The sequence below is a fragment of the Ochlerotatus camptorhynchus genome, unplaced genomic scaffold (assembly GCF_037179485.1).
Source record: "Ochlerotatus camptorhynchus isolate MF236.1 unplaced genomic scaffold, CSIRO-AGI_Acam_v1.1 ptg000335l, whole genome shotgun sequence".
In the NCBI taxonomy this organism is placed as follows: Eukaryota; Metazoa; Arthropoda; class Insecta; order Diptera; family Culicidae; genus Ochlerotatus; species Ochlerotatus camptorhynchus.
Window position 1 is genome coordinate 1,131,177 of NW_027040823.1, and position 24,898 is coordinate 1,156,074.

The 24,898-nt window shown below is 39.7% G+C and overlaps 1 protein-coding gene across 5 annotated transcripts in view; it reads left to right on the plus strand.

Annotated features, from left to right (window-relative positions):
• Positions 1-24,898, plus strand: part of Jupiter (jupiter) — a 406,535-nt gene that overhangs the window by 352,726 nt on the left and 28,911 nt on the right. For all 5 annotated transcript variants that reach the window (XM_065230951.1, XM_065230950.1, XM_065230952.1 and 2 more), the window contains exon 2: positions 21,568-21,707. In XM_065230951.1, coding sequence (XP_065087023.1) covers positions 21,568-21,707 — 140 coding nt within the window. The remainder of the gene's footprint in view (positions 1-21,567; positions 21,708-24,898) is intronic.

Consider the following 24,898-nt stretch of genomic DNA (forward strand, 5'->3'; position numbering starts at 1 on the left):
GAAAAAAGAAGTGTATTCGCATCAGCAGTAGCAGCAGCAGTCAGTGTGTATGCATAAGTCGATGCAATTATTTTAATTTACACTCAACTACTGGAAGAAATAGCTCGAGACTGCAGAAGAAGAAAATTGCAACAACATTGGCGCAAAAACAAAAATGAAGTAAACAAAGAGGAAAACGACGACGCAATGGAGCATGAAAATGATGGAAGCGAACTGATGGGCCTCGGTATAAAAGAAGGAGGTTAATATGCTAACTTTAGTGTGCTAAAGAAAGGGAAATTAGAAATAGAAACTGCTGTACAGCGACAGCTGCGGATGGTTGGCGCGAATGGCATGCATGTAAGAACAATACAGCAAAATATGCCAACTTTCAAAACTGCGAAATAGCAATCTGGCGAAGGAAGGAATGTCGATCTTTTGTTCGACGCCGTTTCGTCACTATGCTCTGCGCGCGATCCCCTAAATGGGAACTTGGATTTTCACATGCTGAAAAAAAAAAGAAGTGTTGCAAAATTTGCTTTTGCGCACTCTCCAGGCCCTATTTTCCCACCGGGCGGCACACTCACTCACCCACTCGGGGTTGTTTTGTTTACAATTGAGCCAAGCACTGCGAACAAGGAGTGCCTAACAAGAGCGTGATCAACACTATACACGCGATTAAGTGCTTTCGGATCAGCTCGCTCGCTCGAGACCCTAAGTGGATTCCCCCCAAATGGCCCAAAGAAAAGCGAAACTGTTCAGGTGTATCAAATATGCAAACTTTTTCTCACCTTTTTCCCCTGCTGCTGCTCTTGCTGCTGCTGCCACCCCTTTTGCAAACGACCACAGGTACCTACGAATCATTCCATATCGGGTCTAACAAATCTCGCCTTCTGGACGTAACAAATTCCTCCCATCCATTCAAAGTCCAACTTGGCAAGGGTTTGGCGCGTACGCCTTCTACTTTCCTCCTTCCTTCGGGCAACTCTTGCCAGACGATTTTGAACAACATTTAAATTAACCACTTATCACCGCCACTTAACTGCTTTTAAATCGAAACATGAGTAAACATGGCTGCGGTCGTGATGATCGGTTTTCCGTTTTCACACGTTTCACCGTTTCGATTCGTTGCTGTGCTCCATCCCGCTGTTTCAAATGGAATCAATCCGGAAGGTGGCGTTGAATTCAGCTGCCTAGTGCAGGTCAGCTACTACCTTCCATTCGTTGCAAGCGTCTTCCTGACCAGCGATCGGTTGACCGTTTCTCCCAAAATGGCACTGGTCACTCTCTCTAATTCAACATCCGAAAGTGCTAAACAAAACCCGATCAAGCGATCATCGAATTTGGCGATAACAACCGACTTCCTTCTTCTGAGTGGCTGGCATCAGGTGCCCCGAAACGCGGTGTCGCCATCCAGTTACCACTAACAAGAAAACCGTCATCAGAGATCATCAAACCCCCGGTTGCATTCACAACCATCCATCCATCCATAATTTATGTAAATTCCACGTATCTCTTCGTCGGGGTGTTTCGTTGCATCCAACCAGCAATACACTTCCTTTCCTAATGCAATTCCGAGTCTGAGTCGTGTGAGCATCAGCATCCAGCTTTATTATTGTTGCCATTGATCCACACGGGGAACTGCACCATTATAGCTGTCGCATAAAAGTCAAGTGGTTGATACCAATAACATTTATCTAATCTCTCAAGTCTAGGTCTAGTGTGTTGGTGTTTTGGAGACGTTTGGTGGTGCAAACGGCGGCGGTTTCAGCTTGCGGACGACGACGAGATTAACCATTTTCTCACACTTTTTTTTCTCTCCCCCAAACGACGACGACGACGGTGTGGGGAAATGGGGGAGACCTTTTCGATTGTTAGTCGAGACTTGCGTGTAGATCCAGCCCATTTTCGGTGGGATTTGTGTGCACTATGGGACGAGCAACGGTGCTGCCTTGTTGCACTGTGCTTGGAGCGACAGGGAATCTCATGAATTTTGATTGGATTGTTTGTTGTGATCTGTTCGATAGGGGTAATTATGGTTTTCGTAATTTTTATGAATTGGAAGATTAATATGTGCGACAAAGATGTCTACATTTATGCATTACGGTAAAACAGGACTGATAGCGGGTCACTTTTTAGTGACTTAGTCACGTTTTTGAAGGTGGTCACTAAAAAGTCCCTATTTTCGACAAAAAGTCACTAAAGTCACTTTTATCGTCATTCCTGCTTGAATTGCTACAGTATGCTTAGTTCTTAGTTGGAAGTTCATTAAACTAACGAACGAAAAAGTACGCAGAAGAAACCAAGGCAATACATCTTCAAAGCACACTTTTAATTGCGATTTCGCACCTTTGAGGAGTCCAGTTTCAACTGCAAAATTAAATAATCAGGGTGACCGGGAAATCGGGATAACCGGAAAATACCGGAAATTCGATGTCACCTGGAGAAACTGGTGAACTTCGATGCCAAATTGAAAAAAAAACAATGTTGTGATGGAAATTATAGTTGTGCAACATGTTGTGCACATACAAAATTGTTTGAGAATCGCGCAAACCTAGAATGGGCATAATTCTGCGCAAGTATAAAGCAAAATTGTTGAGAATAAGGGAGGTAAATTAAAGATTACTTTCACACATCTATTCTGCAACGTTTGAATTTTTTTAAGTTTTGATTTAGCAGCATGACCCCAAACGTTGAATAGGTATTGTAGGATGGAATGAATACACGAGTAATAAAATCGCAGCAATGATTCATTGGGCACAAAACAGCGTACTCTTTTCATGAGGCCTACTTACTTTGAAGAACTATCAAAAGAACTTTTTTCCAAAGCAGTTTTTAACAGATTTTTGAATAGATTCTAGAGATATGGCTAGAGCTCCAAGTCAATTGTGTGAGACCAGTGTTTTTTAAAGAAGTCCTGCAATTTCTTGGATATAACTTGGACTAGGAACTACTAAGAAAGCATTTCCAGATAATTCAGATTAAAAATTTATAAGAACTCTGAAATTCTTTTGAAAGAAATAGGGGAATTTACGTATTCTCGGCAACCTAAGCAGCGACCTTCTTTCTATAGCCTTTTTCTGTATGGAACGCACACATATGCAGTATTGGTTTGTTTACAATCTTTTGCTGCCAGCTGCTCTAACAATTTCAGTCGAAAGAATTGTCAAAAACTGTTTTGAAACGCTTTTACAAAGCTCCAATCTTCTCTAGTGAGAGCGAGTATTGTCGGCAACCAGTTTTTCTTCGGCAACCGTTCCATTTGAACTGCATGTAAATCTGCTGTTCTATTATCGGCAACTCGAAATCAGCTACAATTTGTAGTGCGTGTGTTGCATTTCAAGAAAACCTTGCTAGATTGCTTTTTCTCAGTGGTGAAAATATAGTCAAATTGAAGCTGAAAGCATAAAGAATCGTTTGCATGCATTCAGCGAAGTGTTTTCGTAAGAAAATCCGGTGAAAATAGTGTTCCAATTTGTGTTGCCGAAAATAGTTTGTTATGCCGAAGCCGTCATTTCCCCTAGTTAATCTACAGATTGGTTTAAGTTAAATTTGAATCCACATCTCTAAAATTTCCCCAAGTTCATGTACCTGATGAGTTTAAATTTTTATTCTTGTCAATGTCCACAAAATTTAACCCTTGGATCATTTTCGTTTTTTTTTTTCATTTTCATTAGAGCATTGAAGAACTCTAGTTTTGTAGGTAATTCTGAGTAGTTTTCCAAGGTAACCTTAAAAAGGATTCAATACAAATTTTAAGAAAATTCATAACAGCTTTTGACGTTAATTCTTAAGGAATTATGAGAAAATTTGGACGATAAGGAGGATTACACCATGATCATTCTGAGGAGAACATCAAGATAATACAAAAGAGAAATCTAAGGATCGAAGTTCGGAGCATATTTTCATGTGAGTTTTCGGAGGATTCATAAGATTACAATTAAATATGAGTATAATTCCTATCGAACCTCGAATGAATTCAATTGGGATTTTGAGAATAATTCCAACGGATTTCTTTGGAATATCCTTAGAAAATTCTGAGCTAAATTTCAAGTAGATCTCGAGGAGTATTCTAAGGATATTCCGGTGTTTTTTTTTTTAGATAATTCAAAGGAGATTTTTTTTTTAATCTTTATTTAAGAGATTTTTAGCCATAGGCTAGTTCATCTCTTAAAATTCAAAGGAGGAGAATCCCAATTGCATTCCGAAGAATTTTTGGAATTTCTTAGCCGAACTTAAAAGATATTCCTATGATAATTCCATGGGAATTTCAGGATAATATTAAGTAAATGCTGAGGTGAACTTCAAGTGAATTTTCAGGAGAATTCTTCAGGCAAATCCTAGCAAGAATGATTAATAATGTAATGAGCACTGCTAATGTGAATTGAAATAGTTTTCTAAAGATGTTATAATCTTTTTTAAAATCATAGTTTTCCTTTACACTTGTCAATAATACTTATCAGAATTTCTAGCTCAATTTAAAATATTGTCATGATACATTTGCTTTGTATTTTTCAAAAATGCGCGAAATTAGGATCTTAGGTTAATGAAACTATGGTACTTTATGGTGGAAACATTCGGAAAAACCTGGATAACTCATAGGATTTTATTAAGAAAAATTAGTAGACAATAAAGCGGCGCCGGTGGCGTAGTGGTAAGCGTGATTGCCACTCACCCCAACAAGCCTGGGTTTAATCCCAGTTGGCGCTGCCAGAATGTTCTGAGGCATACCATCTCTGATCACGCCTTTCAAGGGAAGTAAAGCCGTTGGTCCCCGATTCATGAGTTAATGGGTCGATAGGTAGGGCCCAGGTGTGGGAGCTGCCTCCCTGGCGTCGATAGCATTGGTGCTCAGCACGGAAAACAAGATCGACGGAAAACAAATCAAGGAAAAAAAAAGAGTAGACAATAAGCTATAATAATTATCAACAATATAAAAAATCGTCGGGAATCTGGAATTCTTTCCATCGTTTTTTTTCCCACCATTAGATGTAAATGGATGTAAAGTCAGCCTAAATGCCCCTAATTTGGGCCCATACATAAATTCAGCAATCGGCTAAATTTTCAATAGCGACCAAAAATATCCATTAGTACCTTCCCAATGACGCGTTCATCTAGATAAAATTGATAAATAGCTGATTTTTAGCGATTAGCCCAATCTTAGATCCATAGGCCAACATTTTTATACCCCTAGTTCTGTATTTTGTACGTTTAAGCTCTGTGACCCTTTCCTTCCCACGGTAGCACAGGGGATCTGTAGGTTTTTGGTCCATCAAAATCACACCGGAACTTCTAAATTGAGCTTGATAATTTGTCTTAATCCTACGATTTGTAAATTTCCCGCATTTTACAGTTCTCTTTTTGTAGAATCATTTTCCTACTATCTTGTTGTTAGAGGTATTGCAAATTAATCGAAGACCATACCCCAATCTATTATCAATCTAGTTTAAAGATTAAAAAGATAAATAATCTGAAATTTATTAAAACTAAATCCAAAATATATCAAATTTTCACAAAGTGCAAGCTTGAAAATAATCGAAGAATATCAACAAATCTCCAAAGACAAGACTAAGAGATCTCAAAACAAATGGTTCATTCAGGTACTTGTTTTCCTTTATTTAGTCTGACACCTCTCAAGTTAAAATGTATTGAAAACTTTCTTATCTTCAAAATTTTAAAATTGTTTGTCAGTCTGTCAAATGTCAAATGATCCAAAATCTCGTCAGGGAGCTTGGGAATTGAAGTTCAAGGATTTTTTGAATTCCAGAGATCTTTCATAAACAATTCCGATCACTCACTATTTTACTCATCTTGTCTTATTCTATTTTTTACCAGTTTAAAACAGTTTATAATCTTGAAGGTTGAACACGAAAAATGCGGACACATTAAAAACGTTGCCATAGAGGCATTTTTAAGATTTTTTTAAATTATTAATCAAGCTAAGAGTGTAGAGAATCACAGTAGGCATTGGTTGTCAGGATAATTTAATTTGTTTACCTCATGGCTTCACCGGAACAAGCACGTCGCGATTCGATCAAATTCCTGGGCAGGAATTTCATACCTCGGTTTCCCCAAATTCCCCAAAAAGTTCCTTGTCTGGCAAGCAATCTGCAGTTGTGAGCTGAAAAGTGAAACTGGGACCATGAACCAGCAAATTTACCAGGAGGAGTGCCTACGGAAAATAATACAGCATGAGGTGGATTGCCTATTCTGGCCAGCCTTGGCAAGCTGCCACTACTCAAATTCCATCAAACAGTGGTACAGCGAAAATGGCGTCACAGTGGTTCCCAAGAAGATGAATACTCTCCGAAACTAAGGCCAATTGGGGAATACTGGTCAATTGTGAAGCACATACTGAAGAAAAAGGGTGGAACTGCAATTGGCCTGAAAGACTTCAAGCGGAAATGGAATTTGGCAGGGAACCACTTGGTGTTAGTTTTTTCCTCTGTTCGGGACCTAACGCTACTGCGACCAGTAAATTGATCTATTGTAGTATATTCCGTGTCCTTAGTTTAGTGCATGTCGTATTACTCCATCACTATTGAGAAATGATTTTTTTTTTTTTTTTCCTTTGGTTTGTTTTTTCCGTCGATCTTGTTTTCCGTGCTGAGCACCAATGCTACCGACGTGCCAGAAAGGCAGCTCTCACACCTGGACCCTACCTATCGACCCATCAACTCATGAACCGGGGACCAACGGCTTTACTTCCCATCCGAAGGAAGGCGTGATCAGAGATGTTATGCCTCAGAACATCCCGGTGGCGCCGACTGGGATTGAACCCAGGCCTGCTGGGGTGAGAGGTAATCACGCTTACCACTACACCACCGGCGCCGTTATTGAGAAATGATAAAGTATTCGATTTTTTTTACAGTTGCCACTCTTGCATTTATCGCAAGATTCCGACTCTAATTGAAAGGTCCCGCTATTTATACCCTTCGGAGTGTTGAAACACCCTCCAAAGGCGCGCCCCTTTGTCAGTCAAAATTGGATTCCTTAGCAACAAAATTAAGGTATGACACCGATAATGACCATGCATCAGAACCCTAGTCTTAACCACTTCAAACTAGGGAACAACGAAGAGAAGGAATCACATAGATGAAGACAACTAACTCATTTTTTGCCTTGTTTCAAGATCATCCTCGGTAGACAAAGCCGAGTCTTGTCACTATCAACAAGGCATAAAAAGTAACAAGGACTAAGATGTGTTCCTTGGATTACTGAAAAATCCTGTTCCCCTAGTTTGAAGTAGTCAGGACTAGGAATCGGTGGTAGATCTTACATCCCGTAACGTACCACGAAAAGGTGATCTACCCACTTGGTGTTAGTTTTATCAATGTGCTCCCTGAAAATAAGCTGGTTAGTCCGAGGTACACATCCTCTTTGGATCATTTCACCACTGAGCCGTTCAAGCAGATCTCATTATTTTCAGACGGAACAAGTCTTGGTGATTGGGAATATGGAAATATGATGACCTGGGACTTTGCCGCGTTGATACGGATCTTCCAGTTGTTGAAATACTCAGACAGGGCATCCAAGCCTCTCTGAAGTTTGGCAGTAAGAGCGCCGATGACCCTTGCGTTGTAGACGATGGATGTGTCATCTGCAAACATAACCAACATTCCACCATCTGGGAGTGCCGGAATGTGCAGGTTGAAGAAAATGGGTCCAAGGATACTTCCTTTCGGAAAGCCAGTGGCAATGTTGAAGGTATTAGAAGTGATGCCATTGAGAGAGTCTAAAAGGCAATTTTAGATGATTTTCACAAGGAGGATTGGAAGACCGTATCGTTGTAGTGTGTACACGAGCCCATCATGCCATACATTGTCGAACTCTTTTTCAACGTCCATGGTAAATGCTTTAGATATATACTTGTTCCGTCTGAGAATATTGCTTACTTGAGTCAGTTGGTTAGTAGTCGACTGACCTTGTCGAAACCCAATCTGCACCTTAAGTAAGATATTATTTTCGTCGGCAGATGTTAGAAGACGCCGGTATATCTTATTCAAGAAACTTTTATGACCCTGACAGAAGATTGATTGATCTGTAGCTGAAAGGAGAGGAAGGATCCTTCCCAGGTTTACGGATGGGTATGACTTCAGCCAAGCCTAAGGCCAGGTAATCATAGAATCTAGAACTCATCTGTTTGAGCTCTAGATTCAAGATGTTATCGAAACCTGGGGCCTTCATGTTTTTAGAAGAAGGCCAACAGTTCGTCAGCTGAAATCTCTGAAACTTCGGGGAAGATGTTGGGAATCAAATGGAGGTTGACTGCATTTTCAGCAACAGCAACCTCATGTGGACTAATCATGTTTTGTCCGAGATTATGGTAACTGACGAAGTGTTGGCCAATCACAGCAGCCTTCTCAACAGAAGTTATCAGATGAACCACTGAATCATCGGGACGATTCAGTGGAACCAGTCCAGTGGTGGAATGGGTCTGGGGTTATTTTTTAAGATTCTGGTTAGCTTCCATAAAGGCTTTGCACAATCTCGGAGAGAACGGATCTTATTGGTAAAACCGTTATTTCTGGGATCCACCATTCTGGCCTGAACGATCTTTGTTAATCGTTTACAATTGGTCTTCAATTTAGGCAGACCAGAACGCTGGTACTACCCAGGAATGGTGTTACGGAGTCTAATGAGGTCTTTACTAGAGCTGTCAAGCCTCAGAGTGTTACTCACATGTCTGGATACTGGCACGTGTTGTTCCCTGGTCTGCTCATAAAAAAAACTATTTGTAGAAGTCGAAATATACTGCCACAGGAAGTCACAAGAACTTCTGGGGACGGTTACTGGTCGAAAGACAGATACTGGAGAAATCAGATGAGTCTTCCAGAGGAAGCTAGAAAGAACTTCCATGTTAAATGGGAAACAATTCAATTCCAGAAAGACTTCTCTGACGATATTTTGGGCGACCAGTAAACCGGGAGGTGGGAAAAACGCTGGGAACTTTTAATCAGCGGCAAAATATCTTGAATTTTTATGAAAATACTTCGTCCTCTCCTGTACTGTTGTCATGGTCAATTTGGAGCTGGTTAGTCTCAAATTTTTCATATGTTATAATTCATAAGGGGCGCCCATAATTAAAATTTCGGAATGTTATACACAATTTAGTTCCCTCTAGGATTGTTATGAAACTTTAAAATGCGCAGTTCTACGCCAAATGACGAACCGGGATAACTCGACCTTCTCCGATTTGCATAAAATATTGCCTAATTGTGTGTTATGAGCAATCATTCACATTTTTACAAAAATCTGCCCTTTTTAATCTTGTATTTTTTTTCAAAATGGCTTCTTTGGCATTTTTCAATAAATTGTTGCACGAAAACTTCACTTCTTGTCGAAATGGCGTCTGGTGACGTTTTTGAGCTACAATTTATTGAAAAAGACAAAGACGCATTTTGAAAAAAATCCAAGATCCAAAATGTCCAAATTTATGCAAAAATGTTAATGATTTCGCCTAACCCACATTTATGCAAAGTTTCATGCAAATCGGAGAAGGTGAAAAATACTTTATTTTTCGGAAATTGGCTTTTCAGTTTAACGGTGGATCAAAACGCGAGGATGTTCTATGTCCGACGTTTCGGTCTTTGAACTTGGCCTTCTTCAGGAGATATAAAGCTAAAACTAGGTCAGATGAAGATCCCAACCTCTGGATCGAAACGTTGGCGATGATAAAACCGTTAAATTTTCTCATGAAAACTGAAAGCCGAAACAAAATGACTTATTCTTCAAGATCTTTGAAAGATCCCCGGAAGTTTAGAGTGTTCTGATGTTTTCGGAGTTTCCCTGAAGTTATTGAAACTGCTCTATAGATCGTTTAACATCAATTATGTTCGCTAGACCTGAATTTCCCAGTGGTTTTTAAAAGTTTCCGCAATTTACTGAAGATAATGAAACTTCCGTGAAGTAATTTGATCTATCCTGAAGCTCCGATAATTATTCTGATATTTCAGGACTTTCTTGATTGAAGCTCGTGGAACCCCTTTTAAAATCTCTAAACTTTCTTAAATTTCCTAAATTTTCAAGAAGTTCTCAAATTTCCTCTAAAGTTTCCTAATTTTTCAAGTAGTTCTCGGAACTTCTATAGCGTTCCAACAATTTTCCGGATATTCATGATACTTCCCCGGTGACCCCGCATTTATACAGCATTTTCATAACATTCCTGAAATTGTCGGTATTTTGGATACTTGAAACATCCCTGAGAATAACGAAACTGCTGAAAAATCATTAAACTTCTCTAAAGTTCTCTGATCTTCCCTGAAGATGTCGAAACTTTGCTGAAGTTTTCGGAAATTTCTCGAGCTTCTTGGAACTTCTGTAAAGTTCCTTTAATTTCCTTAGGTTGTCGAAGCCATCCACAAGTTCTTGCAATTCTCGAGAACTGCCCATAAAAGCATATCAGTCCCAACTGGAAAAACCGCATGCCGAGAAAAACTGTGTTGGACATTTATTTTTGCGTACTCTTTTTTGGTATTTTTCACGATATTTTCTGAACAAAAATTGTTACTTTTAGTACACAATGTAAACTGCCGGTAGTTTACAATCGATTTTAGAGAATACCTCTGACAAAAATTCATATGGGACTGTTATGCTTTTATAGGCAGTGAAGATCTTGGTGCTTCAAATAAATAGAACTGCCCTTAAAATCTTTAAACTTCCATGGAACTTCTGATCTTCTGTTGTGAAATTCCCAAAATATGTCCAAAGTTTACTGAAATGTTTCGAAGATCTCTGGACTTTCCTGAAATTCCTAGAACTTCAGTTTCTTAATATTTTGCTTTAAAGTTTCTTAATATTGTGCTAACGTTCAACGTTATCGAAACAAACCTTAATAGATTTTTAAACATGCCCGAAAGTCTGGACGTTCCTGCAGTTATTGTGACAGCCCTTAAGATCTCTAAGCACCCCTGATAGTTTATTGACCTAGCTTCTTTGAGGTTATTGGAACTTCTTTGAAGTTTCACAAATCTTCTTCAAGTTCTCTTAAGTTTTCTTGGCATTCCTGCAGCCCTCTGGAAATCCCTAAAGCTCAAAGAAAAAAAGTTCCTACCGTTTCCCTCCCAAGTAACAATTTTGGGTTTATTATAGACCACGGTTTGAATACTTTAAAACCTCAGTGTTGAAGAAATCCTAAAATCCTCATTGATTCAAGTTCATCCATTTGCTCAAATTGATCCAATGAGCACATTACAGCACAACACATTACCAGGCAGGAGATCTCAGCTTGACCACAATTTTCACCACCTACCTTCTCTTATTACTTTCCAATCTGCTGCGGCAGATGCTGCTGCCACAATAGCGGTTCTCCGACGAAGCGTGCCTAATCGATCAAAAACCACGAAAGAGCGCTCCGGACCAACCATCCAATCAAGCCATGCCCCAACTAATCGCATCCATCGCAGTCCATATCAGCGAGGGCCACCACGTTCAAGGTCGATCAAAACCTTTTCCGCATTCCTCCACGATCCGCGGCGAGGAGGCCGTTGTAGCCATGTAATGGGCCTACTTACCCGCTGTTGATGATGATGATGATCATCATCATCATAGTCGTTGTGGGTTAAGATTAGTTGATGCAGCGCAAACCGATAATAATGCAGAAGAAATTGTATCTGCTCTTCTTGGTCATTTTCACAGCATCAACAGCAACAACAACGGTGGTGTGCCCTTAATTTGCCACGTAACGGACTTGGGAATTACGTAATGGCCGTCTTCATTGGCGATCGATTCAGCGTGAATGGATCAGCAGGAGGGGAAGATCATACGAAACTAATTTATTTTCAACCAAGCATAACGACATGCACTTTGTTCTATGATTGGAGGCCTAATCAGATTTCCACACTTTGGGGGGCTGGGGCTCGTTTCGATGGCTTTTGTTTTGTTTGAGTGAAGTTCTTGTCGGGGACCGTCATGAGCGGAGTGGTAGACGGATATCTTGGGTGAATTATCAGAGCGGAAAATGATTATTAGATTTAGTAGGTGAAACGGGGGTTGGTAAGATTATGATGGGTTAAGGGGCTTTTAGATCTCCGACTTACAGCACTAACTCTGGATCAGTATTAACAAGTTTCGTGACCGGCATCTTGAGAGAATGACAAATCAAGGGTCACATTAGGTGCACTGGTTGAAATGACATTTTCATACAGGCATTTATACGAAATTTGCTTCGATACGACTTCCATAATGAGGCTCCAGGTCTTGATGTTTCCATAGTTTTGACATTTTCGTGGAATCCTGATGAAATCGACGTCTGAGAGAGAAAGAAGGATTAGTAATTTCCATTTAATTCCAATACCTTATTTGCTTACCCTTGACAGATACGCGTATTTCGTCTACAATGTGCAATGAAGAAGTGTGCACAAATTAAGAATCCTTCTATCTATTTATTGACATTGATTCCCATATCTTTTTGAGAGCCAAATTTATAACAGATTTAGATATGAGTATCAGTATCTTAAAGCTACGACAGGGCATGGTCGTTAAATTGTTGTACAATCATGTATATCGACGGTATTATAGCTAAAGCAGTTGGAGTTGATATAACCTTAAAGAATTCCACCGAAGAAGTAACAATAATATCAATGAATTACACGGCAATAACTGTTTATATCCGATGATGATGCGTGAGAGTGCAATTGTTGTTTAACTCCATGGAAAATACATAACACACCGTTCAATTTGACCAATTTGACAGATCGACTTCCATACATTTTGAGGTTAGGAAGAAAATAATATTGCGCGTGGAGTTCTCCCTTAAGCTGGGTTTAGACAGGGCAAGTCAATTGATCAATTCAGTTGAATTCAACTGACTTGAACGCGAATTGAACGTGTAAACCATGCCATTCAACTGACTTGATCAACTCACTTGATTTGAAAAAGTTGAACCAGGCTCAACTTTTCAAGTCAATTGAATTCAACTGAGTTGATCATTTGACTTGCCTAATCTAAACCCAGCTTTAAGTTGGGTTTAGACTAGGCAAGTCAATTGATCATCTCAGTTGAATTCAATTGGCTTTAAGTTGATCCTGGTTCAACTTTTTTCAATTCAAGTGAGTTGATCAAGTCAGTTGAACGGCATGGTTTACACGTTCAATTCGTGGTCAAGTCAGTTGAATTAAACTGACTTGATCAATTTACTTGCCCTGTCTAAACCCAGCTTTAGAAATCCTAACAGGGAGAGATGAGTGGAGAGAATTTTTTGTGCCAAATGCTGAAATGCTGTCAAAAGCTGAACCAAACGAACCTTCCCATTAGAAATATTCAGAGAATTTCTTATTCTTACTAGATAAAGTTAGAGAGTTTTGCAATCCTTATTTTTGGTGTGCTTTTCAAATTAACCGATGGAAGCCACTTCTTCCGGTAGTCACATGTAGGGGGTCACCTACCTTGAAATGTCTAGGCTTGGAGAATGCATGGAGATTTTTAAACTTTGCTCGATTAATGAAAAACTACGGCACTTATCACTATCATTTAAGCTGGGTTTAGACAGGGCAAGTCAGTTGAATTCAACTGACCTGAACGCGAATTGAACGTGTAAACCATGCCATTCAACTGACTTGATCAACTCACTTGAATTGAAAAAAGTTAAACCGGGCTCAACTTTTCAAGCCAATTGAATTCAACTGAGTTGATCATTTGACTTGCCTAGTCTAAACCCAGCTTTATGTACAGGCAAAAGCAATAATTGTTTGCACATCTACTGGTAGTATCCGGTAGATAAGTGCGTAGTTCTAGATAAATTAATGAATTAATTATTTTTACCATACTGGAATAACTGTTTGACTACCACGGAGGGGGTTTTCGTCTGTGAGAATAAAACTAGAACAAACAATCAAAACATCGTTCAATTCAACTAGCTTTTGGAATCAAAAATAATATCCTAACTCTATCGATTCATTGATCTTTGCTGATTAATTAACGGCCCCCAGAAATGTGCAAAATGATAGTTCGACACTGCGCGGAATCCCATTGACGGAATGCCCTTTTTCGCTGAATGCCCAATTTCGCCCAAGTACATTTCGCGGAATGCTGAATTTCGCGGAATTCCGTGAAATGAATTTCATTGTGATAGCTGACTTACTGTCCCAGATTTTTATTAAGATCAAATGCTAAAAAAAAATACTTCAGTTATCAAACATTTCGACAAAGGTGATTCAACCTTTGGTTTGTTTTTTCCGTCGATCTTGTTTTCCGTGCTGAGCACCAATGCTACCGGCGTGCCAGGAAGGCAGCTCCCACACCTGGACCCTACCTATCGACCCATCAACTCATGAACCGGGGACCAACGGCTTTACTTCCCATCCGAAGGAAGGCGTGATCAGAGATGTTATGCCTCAGAACATCCCGGCGGCGCCGACTGGTATTGAACCCAGGCCTGCTGGGGTGAGAGGTAATCACGCTTACCACTACACCACCGGCGCCGTTAAGGTGATTATGCGAAACGGGTCATTTCGCGAAATGTCCTTCCGCGAATCGATAATGTCCTTCCGCGAATCGGTAATGTCCTTCCGCGAATCGGAAATGTCGTATAACCGTGCAAAATTTTGCGATGCATCGAATCGAAATGATACGTCATGTGAAACAATACCTAGGCCTCGGGCAAGGGTTGCAAGATATTTGGCATTCAAAAACCCTGCTGCCGAAATGTATTTTTTTTTCCTCACCCATCCTGATACTGAGAAATTTCTACAAAGTTCAATGAAGTTCTACAAAGTTTACTAACTTTTGCATATTTCGCTAAGCTTTGACTTAATTCATCGAGCTTCTGCTAAGTTCTCTTAAGAGCTCACTAAACTGCTAAAAAGTTTACTGAAATTCTACAACATTTGCTGCACTTCTAAAAAGTTTCCTACACTTCTAGGCAGTTTCCTGAACTTTTACTAAGTTCCCTGAAGGTCCACGAAGTTTCCTGAGGATCTACAAAGTTTTTTGAAGATCTACGAAGTTTATTGAAGATCTACACACCTAATTTTTTTTCACCAGCTTGTTTGTTGAGGTTCAGCAAAAAAAAAATCGATACTCAGCAACCAAGCGTCACTTTTGCTGAGATTCGGCAAATAAAATTAAGTGTGTACAACGTTCCCAGAACTTTTACGGTGTTCATCGTATTACAACGACGTTCCCTGAAATCAAATGATATTCCCTTAACTTCCCTTAACATCCAGCTACTTTCCTACAACCGACAACGACGCATCGGTTTGCAAAGTGCTTCTCTGAAGTGGATTCACGTGGTCAAATTGTGGTGCCCTTGTTGTTTTCGGCTGCTTATGCTCGTATTGAAGGCATAAATTGAAAATAATTACCGAGATGAGTGGAATGTTCGTTAACACGGTGCAGTTTCGTTTCCCAGCGGGTGCCGTCATGGTTCGAGATCGGTGGATTTGTGATGCGTTGGAAATGGACACGACATACACGATATCGGACAACAAATGTTTGTACATCAAGTTCAAGTCTCTGCAGGCCATGTAAGAAACGGAAAGTGAGTGGAGGTGCGCAAGTCAATCGCCCGGAGCAATTTTCGCTACGTGGGGGTGTTTTATCTCCCTCTAGACAGGGTTGCTTCCACTCACTTGCTATAAAAAAATATTATTCGGAATTATGCAATCATTAGATGCAATAATGCTATGTTGTACTTGTAAGTAACAAGAAGAGGTAGTAGAGTATGTGTTTGACTCATAAAACCTGTCAATTTCGCTTTGAGAGCGTCACAATTAGCGATCTTATGATTCGTGAGCGTTCACTCAGAGTGAGCGCTCACGAGTCGTAAAATCGCTGATTGTGACGCACTGAAAGCAATTTTGACAGATTTAATGTGTCAAACATATACTTCATGACCTCCTCTTGTAACTTACAAGTACTAATAAGCATTATAATATATCATGATTTCATAATTCCGAAAAACATTTTTTTATAGCAAGTGAGTGGAAGTAACCCTGCCTCTAGAAATAACGGTCAACGAACTATCATTGGAGCGTGGTAAATATGGAACTGTGAAAAATTCCCTGTGGTATCGGGTATCGACATGTATGCTGGTGTGCGAGGTGTGTACATTGAGGAAGACGACTGGATTTCTTAAACAGGAGAGGAAATGTGTTCTATGATGGACTCCAGAACAAGTGTTTTTTGAATCAATCGGAAGGGCATCGTAAAGATTCTTGCCCATCTCGGGAAACCAAGAATGAACATGAAACACGGAAACAAGAGAAAGGTCAAACCAATTCCTATGCAGTAGTTGTTGAAAAAGGGCGGTGTCAAGCAAAATGGAAATTATGGAGGAAGAAGTTATCGAGGTACTAGAAGAGGAGATTAACAAAAAGTCATCGGAAATGGAAACAGCAGAATGTAATTGTATGCAAGAACCACATGGACCAAGTTTGTTACGAAGAATCGGCTGACTAATACAGGAGCTCTCGTCAGGCCGATACCATAGTGAGAGCGAAGAGAAGCGAAGAGGCGATCGAAGTGTTGAAACGAATGTAAAGAATAATATCAATTCGATTTTGGCAATAAGCCCGAAAGTTTTGTGTTGCCTAAATCGAACCGTGAATCATCTTTACGGCGTAGACGTTATTAATAATTAATATTTTATGAAAAAATGTTATCACAAGGAGCAAAAATACATTATTTTCAAAATCCCTTCTATTGTGGTATGGGAATTCGGGGTGCCAAAATCAAAGAGTTCAAGATGACCAACTACTAGAATTGAGTAAATTTTGTAACTTCGCCATAAATTATCGGCTCCGTAAAGCTAACATGGTTGAGCCTTTCAAATAAACGAACTAGATTAAAAAAAAACTTCCCTTAACTTCTGTAAAGACTCAATTTTATAAGCATGAACACACCCCCTCTCGAAAGTATTTGAAAGTAGTGATTACAAGGGGTAGGTCACTCCGCACACCAATCTTGGGTAAAATGTTTGTCAGTGTGCCGCAGGATTGCCGATTGTGCCGGTCATAGAACAAGCTGCGGTTTTTTGTAAAATACGAATATTGTGGTATATTTGGCAACCCGGTATTTCTGACAGCTTGAATGTTTTGGTTTGCAATCGCAAAGGCCCCGAAAATTTCAATTATCGTGCTTGATAAGGATTACTTTTACCGACGGAAAAAAACGCCTCTACGCCAACTGGAAGAAACCAGAGTTTTCGCATGATGATTCACTGCAGAAGGTGGATCGCATTCTGACGGCGGTCGGCGTAGACAAGGAAACCATCTGCAGCAAATCCACCTCGCTGCAGACCTGGCTGCTGGGATACGAGCTGACCGATACGATTACGGTGCTGTGCGAAAAGTCCATCTTTTTTCCTGACCAGCAAGAAGAAGGTCGACTTCTTGAAGCAGATCGAGGAGAGCATCCCGTCTGTGAACCTGTTGGTTCGGGATAAGAACGACAAAGACAAGTCAAATTTTGAAAAGCTACTGGAGGCGATCAAAGGATCCAAGGATGGCAAAACGTTAGGCGTCTTCTCCAAGGACAACTTCCCGGGTGAATTCTGTGAATCGTGGCGAGCCTTCGTCAAGGATAAGAGCTTCGACACGGTGGATATCAGCGTCCCAATCGGGTACATCATGTGCTCCAAGGAGGACTCCGAGGTTATCTCCATCAAGAAGGCCTGTCTTGTGACGGTAGACGTGTTCGACAAGTACATCAAGGATCACATCATGAAGATCGATGCTGATAAGAAAGTAAAACATGCCAAGCTGTCGTGTTATCCAGTCGGATGGCAATTTCAGCTTGAAGTTCAGTGCATTGAACGACAAGAACTATCTGCACTTCGGATCGATCATCTGTGCTCTGGGTGCGCGTTGAAAGTCTTACTGCTCCAATGTCGTCCGATCGTTGCTGGTCAATCCGACGGCAACAATTCAGAAGCACTACACCTTTCTGCTCAATCTGGAAGAGGAACTGCTCAAGGTGATGATTCCGGGTAAGACGCTATGGGAGGTTGTCGACGTTGGAATAGATTATGCCAAGAAGGAGGATCCCAAGCTAAGACGTTCGGTTTTGCCATTGGGTTGGAGGTCCGGGAGAATTCGAACAATACCATTTATTCCATCTCGTATTAGTTGGCACATATCCGAAAATAAAACTACTCTTTTACTTAATTCTAATTTAAACAGAAATCTCACTTCAAATTTACATACGTCGCATCGGTGGTAAGGCCACAGTTGTTACCCTTCACCGCCATCAAAGCATATATCCATCTTTGCCCCAGTAGTTGGACCAGGAGTTCTTGATTAGCCAGTAATCTTCTCCTTTGAGTTTTCCGTATCCAACCGTCACCACTGCATGATCCAATCCATCCAAATTGTTCTTGCATTCCGGTTTGAAGTACACTCCATTTGCGTACTAGCTGAACGACTTGTGACCGACATCGATAGCAATCGACAGCCCTCGGAAGCCTATGTTTCGAATGTAAATGTGAACCGAGAAGTGAATTGGGGCCTCCCTTAGCTCAGTCGGTAAAGGCGCAGCTACAAAGCAAGACCATGCTGTAGGTGGCTGGGTTCGATTCCCGGTCCGGTCTAGGAATTTTTCGGGTTGGAAAATTTCTCTACTTCCCTGGGCATAGAAGTATGATTGGACTTGCCACACAATTATACCAATGCAAAAATGGTATAGGCACCGAAAGCTCTCAATTAATAACTGTGGAAGTGCATCTAAAACACTAAGTTGAGAGCACGCAATAAGCTAATATGCGATATGCAATAAGCTTGAAATACGAAGAAGAAGAAGAAGAGAAGTGAATTGCTGTTCTGACTTCCTATATTATATTCAATTAGAGTAGGTTTCTGAAATGCACAGTCAAACTGCACGTACTGTTGTGAACAACTTCAATGACAGCTGTTCAGCAGTGCTCCCACTTTATTTAATGAACAATCCAATGCCTACGAGATTGTAACTTGGATGTGCCCAAGCTGTGCCGAATTTACTTTCGGCACACTGTGCTGAGTGACTTACCCCTTGAGTTATTAAGACATTTCGTCCATCTCGATGAAGATTTTTTTCTAAACACCACTGGCATCCCTGCGTTTACCAGTTCGGTTCTGGATATTCACCTATTGGCAAATCAAAGTTGGCCCCCGTGGAGAAAAGAAGAACTATGAAAGTGTTGATTCCAAAAGTTGGCACGGTGAGGTGTGCAATCTTATTTATTTGAATTAAATCTGGTCATTGCTACGTTAGTAGAAAGCTCGCGGGCTACTCAATAGACATGTACAGTACTGGTTTGCTAACTGGGCTAAAAGCGCAGCCCAGTTAGCGAAATCCACTAGCTTGGCAGGCCCTTTTTTCAGCTCTGTATAAAATTATACCATTTTGTACACGGTAAAAAGTTGTCACATCTAATCCAAATGCTCTTGCACTTGACTCAGTCTGTCATGCGGCACTACGAATTGAAGTGATTTATCATTGATTTTCAAGTGATTCGCGTATTGAAACAAAGTGATTTATCGTTGAAAAAGATGTACTGTGTAACACTTTTGAATCAAAATGATTATCATTTGAATTGGCACCACTGTTTTCATCATTTGAATTTGATTAGTTTTGTTTTTGGAAGCAAATGTCAAAAACGCACATACCAAACATTAATCGCGACGATTACAAGTCAACAACAGATGAATTCAGATCAAGAAAGCGACATTTCTCCATTTCTACCCGAAATAATTTGCATTCTAGAGCGTGAGTATTACAAGATTGTTGCTGTATTCAATAATAGTGTATTATTCAGATAACTTCTATTACAAAACATTGTCAAACTTATCAAATTTACTGCTCAATGTCTCCTCTTGCTTCTACTAAAAGCCTTGTAATGTTGTTCAATATCACTTGGAAACATATGATGCATGTTGTATGGTCATATTCTGAATAACATATAACAAGGCTTGCAGTATGAACAAGGCAATATATTTATTTAAAACCATTTTCAGCAAACATGAAATCCAATGATAAATTAGTTAAACTTGATATATTTTTAATATCAGTATGGTTGACATTTCGAGTTCAAAGCACAGCACATCAACAACGATGTGCAATACAATCTAAAATTACGTGATTTGCTGTTGATTTCATCGTGCTTCGATATGATTTCTTCCGAGGGATTTGATTTGCACATCGAATAGCAATGTTTGGCAAGTAGTGCAAATTCAACACCAAATCACTTTACACAAACATGATGTTTTTTTTTACCGTGTAGCAATTATCTCAAATCTCGCGTAATTCGAAAAAAGGGCCTATCATTGTTGATCGATTTTCTTCATCGATTTTTTCTTTCGCGAATAACCCGACTGCAAACGAATTTCCCATGCAGTTTACGTTGCCGTGGTAAACCAAAGCGAAAGTCGATGAAGAGAATCGATCAACGAGGATAGGCATTTTTCAAATGTTACGGGAGAAATTCCTTAATCGCGTAATACGAAGCATAACTGTACTCATCTTCCCCCCAGGCCCAGACACCGTTTACCTGTTACATGTTCCAACAGGATTCAACCACGTTTCGCATTATGGGTGACACACACTGCATCACATATCTGTAGACGTGTGCGTGATTTCAAATTCAAATCAAATCGCTGCCTGCTTTGCTGCTTTCTTGCACTGAACAGCTCATGCAAGTATAATGGATTACATACCGTTCCTCAACACGGAGCTCTAGTTAGCGACTCCCCCACAACGTCAGCATCGATTTGTAGATCATCGACTGAAGGCTAAAAGCAGCGACCTGAAAACCTGTGTGTTCTGGATTGCCTGCTGCTGCTGCTGCTGTTGCAGATCTCTGAAGAATCATTCAACCGACATCAGATATTCCACCTCATGCTTCCTACGGCATATAGCTCAAGCTCAGGCAATCATTTCCTTTTACAATCTTCTTCTCCTTTTCGCCATGGTCCACAAGTCAGGAAGACCAAAACAAAGTAGCCCAACCGTCTGTGACTCATTCGCCCGTCGTTATTACCTACACAGCAAGCGCAAGAGCACAAACGGCTGTGAACGAGAATCTGACAGATTTTATTTACTTTTCGCGTCCTTCTTCGTCGCCAGATACGGACTTCTTTTCCACGGGGACTCTCTTTCACGTTTCATATAAAAAAAAAATATATCGCGTGTGTTGTGTGTACTGCCGTCGTCGTTCCGTATTGCACCCACACACATACGCAACCGTTCCGTCCGTCGAGCAGACGACGACAACGACCTCCGGCAAGGCTCCATTGTAAAATACCGACGCGATTGTGTCCTCCTGAACTAGTCCTAGATTGGTGCTGCTGTGCTCAACTCAATTTTTCAGTTCAGTTTGTGCCTCTCAGCTGACCAAAGCGGAACGCCGTTCGTATTCAATCTCAGCTGCTGTTAACTGCTATTTCGGTGCTTTCTGTTCTCAATCGGTGTAGTGATTTCGGTGGAAAATTCAGGTCAAACGCGAAGCCCTTTTGCCTTCTTTTCGAAATCTAGCAAATTTTCCTGTGGTACATTTTTTTGTTCAGTTGTAAGTTTTCGTTCGCACCAGCTGGAGTGTTATAATAATTGTTTTCCCGTGCCTCGGAGAGTGTCAAACTAATAGTGCGATCGTTTTGTTTTGTTTTGTCTGAATTGCAGAGTCCTGAAGCCTCCAGGCGGTGGAAGCAGCGATCTTTTCGGAGCTGACGGTGCTGAGCCCCAGACCCCACGCAGCATGAACAAGAACCGAATGCAGTCCAGCATCTTTGCCGCCCCGGAAGGGCAGAAGGCCGGAAATGGTGAGTTATTTGGGGTTCATTTTTCGGTGATGGTTTATTTCAGTTTGGATTTTATTGTTTAGTGATTTAGTTCTCAGAATTTGTTTGTGAGTTGGTTATATTCACTTTAGTTAGATAAGTTCTTGATTATTTATGTGCAGTGCAGATCAACATCAGTTTGAATGTCTAGTTCCAGCGGTGACACAAAATTGGATTATTAGGTATTGATTTATCACAAAAGCTAGTGCTTGGCTGAACTTACCTCGAGTGTTAATTTTTTTCTGGCGAAATCATATTGATCCGGATTTCCGGATTGTATGGTTTTCTGATAAAATCTATATTTGATAATCAAATAACAGTGCCAGTGACGTCCATGGCTAATTTTGTTCTCAAGTTTGTGCTAGTACCTTCTGGATAAATTTTCATTAAATACCCAATAGGTATATAGGATTCGCAAAGAATGGTTCAGTGACATCAGAAATGGAATAAAGCCCTAGTTGAATCAGCAAAGAAGACAGAAATCATGTGTTGCCAAAAATTTGAAGGCACTGTACTGCTTATAATCGCATATCAGTTCCATATGGATATTTATCAATTTTAAGATAATAACGTTATTCAGTATCAATTGGCATATTCTTTCATATTACGTGATAAAACTACGGACTTTAATCATGAAAAATTTGAAAACAACCTCAAGTCAGTTTATCCCATCAAGCAAAGTAACTGAATATCAGTCGCATTCTGAAATTCAATTGGTCAAATTATAGATCAATTAATTATGATTTTTTTTTCAATTTACATTGAAATTGCACTTTTTAACTTCATCTGCCATTTTCTCAAAGCCTACTTTTTTCCATATGAGACTGATATGGGATTATGGGCAGTGGATTTGGCACGATCGGAGTGTTGAGCTTCTGGTAGATAGCAGTGATGATGAAACTCATTCCGCTAGAAAAAATGACGCTGCTGAGTGTTTGACATATAATTAATTAATGATTTCATAATTCCGAAACACATGTTTTCAAACAAGCTGATTTTGACGTGATTGGCCACTAGATATCTATGAGAAAATATAAACTTAATGCAACAAAATAATGGGATCGATGATACCTGTCTATTGAAGGAACCCTGCAGACTCTTCTTAAATGAGCTCTGAAATTACATTATACAGTTATATATATACAGTTATATATATAAACTTCTTCAATTTAAACAAAATCCATAATCATTCAATGTACTTAACGATTCTTCAATATCATTACTTTCTTGTGTAAGTTTTTGGCTATCAATCCTCAAATTCATGCAGAAAGATTAATGTAATTTTGAATGGTTCAATATCGCTGTTACAACAGGCGCGGATTTCGCGATTTTCGCGGATATGTCGCGGATTTGAACTTTCAGTCGTGAAAATCGCGGAAACATTAAATGATGTCGCGAAAATCGCGCTGTCACATAAAATGTGGAATTCATTGTAACCTTTCCGTTCGGGATTATTTTGCTGTCATCAATTTTGTTGTTCATTTGGCTTTCAATTTTTTATCGGTTCAAACCAAACACCCTTCAAATAATCGAGAAATGATCTCAATTCCATAAGTCACAGCGGATTTATACGGAAATTCCCTGAGATCTGTAAAATGTGAGACATTTTCCTTTTTTTCAATATGAACATAGCATTTTTCGTTCTCAAATTATAAATGAATCGTATATATGCGAGCAATTGCCATGTATACAGGATGTTCTAGGTTCTCTAAATCGTCCTGGAGTTCAGTTGATTTGTTCTACTACATCAACCAAGACTGCAATAATGTATGTAGTATCGAAATATGTCCAAACAGATTCAACATGTCCATGTGAATCGTGTCCGACCTTTTTCTATGTATACAAGATGTTATAGGTTCTGAAATCATTCTGGAGATTAGATTATTTTTCTACTAGATCACCCAAGACTAATTCAATATCTGTAGTATCGAAATATGCCCAAACCAATTTGCAGTGTCTATGTGGATCATGCCAACCTATTCCCGTGTATGCCAAATGTTCTAGGATTTCCAAATCGATATTTCGATACTACAGATATTATCCTAGTCTTTGTTGATCTAGTAAAACAAATCATCTGAACTACAGGACGATTTGGAGAACCTAGATCATCTGTTATACGTGGAAATAATTAAACATTAGGGGTATTCACAAAGCGCATCGTAAACGTATAAACCCTCGTAAATGCGTAAACTTCCATAACACTCCAATTGACCCTGCTATTTTTACGATAGTTTATATGTTTACGATGCGCACAGTGAATACCCCTATTGTCGATATAGACACTATGAATCTGTCTGGAAATATTTCGATACTAAAGACATTGTCCCAATCACGGTTGATCTAGTAGATCAAATTATCTGAAATCCTGGACGATTTGAAGAACCTTGAACATTTGGATTGCTCGGAAATAGATCATGCATGATCCACATGGACACTTTGACATTTTTCGATACTACAGACATTTTTGGTTGATCTAGTAGAACAAATCAACTGATGTTCTGGACGATTTGGAAAACCTATAATTTCCGATATACCTATGTATAAGTCGTAATAAGTCGTGCATGATCCAGAAAGTCACATTTATACGATTCGGTTATGATTTGACACTGAAAAGTGCTAGGTTCATATTAGAAATAAAATAAAAAATCATGCAAATGTCTCACCATTGGACAGAACTCAAGGAATATCCGTGTAAATACACAACCGCGACGTGACCAACAAGTGTGACTGATAGTTTCTCGATTAGGGTGTTTGGTTTGAATCGATAAAAAATTGAGAAAACTAGAGCCAAATTAACTACATAAATGCATTATTTTTTTTTTTAAATAATGTTTCATCAAATCTGGGCCGGTATTATTCAATAGAATCTCATAAAGCAAAAGTTTTTTTTTATTATGTTCACTAATTAATCAGAATTTATATTATACATAAATAACTGAAGATGATACAATCAGGGTGGCCAGCAAACCGGGAAAACCGGGAATACCGGGAAATATCCGGGAATTCGAAAAGTAACCGGGAAAAACCCGGGAATTCGGTGAGTGAACCGGGAAAAATAAATTAACCATACCATAGGAACGAACTTTAACAACAGAATTTCAGAATAAACCATTAAAACAGAGTTATCCTTTACCAAATGAATGTCTTGCTCTATTTGCTGCATAATTTTCTTC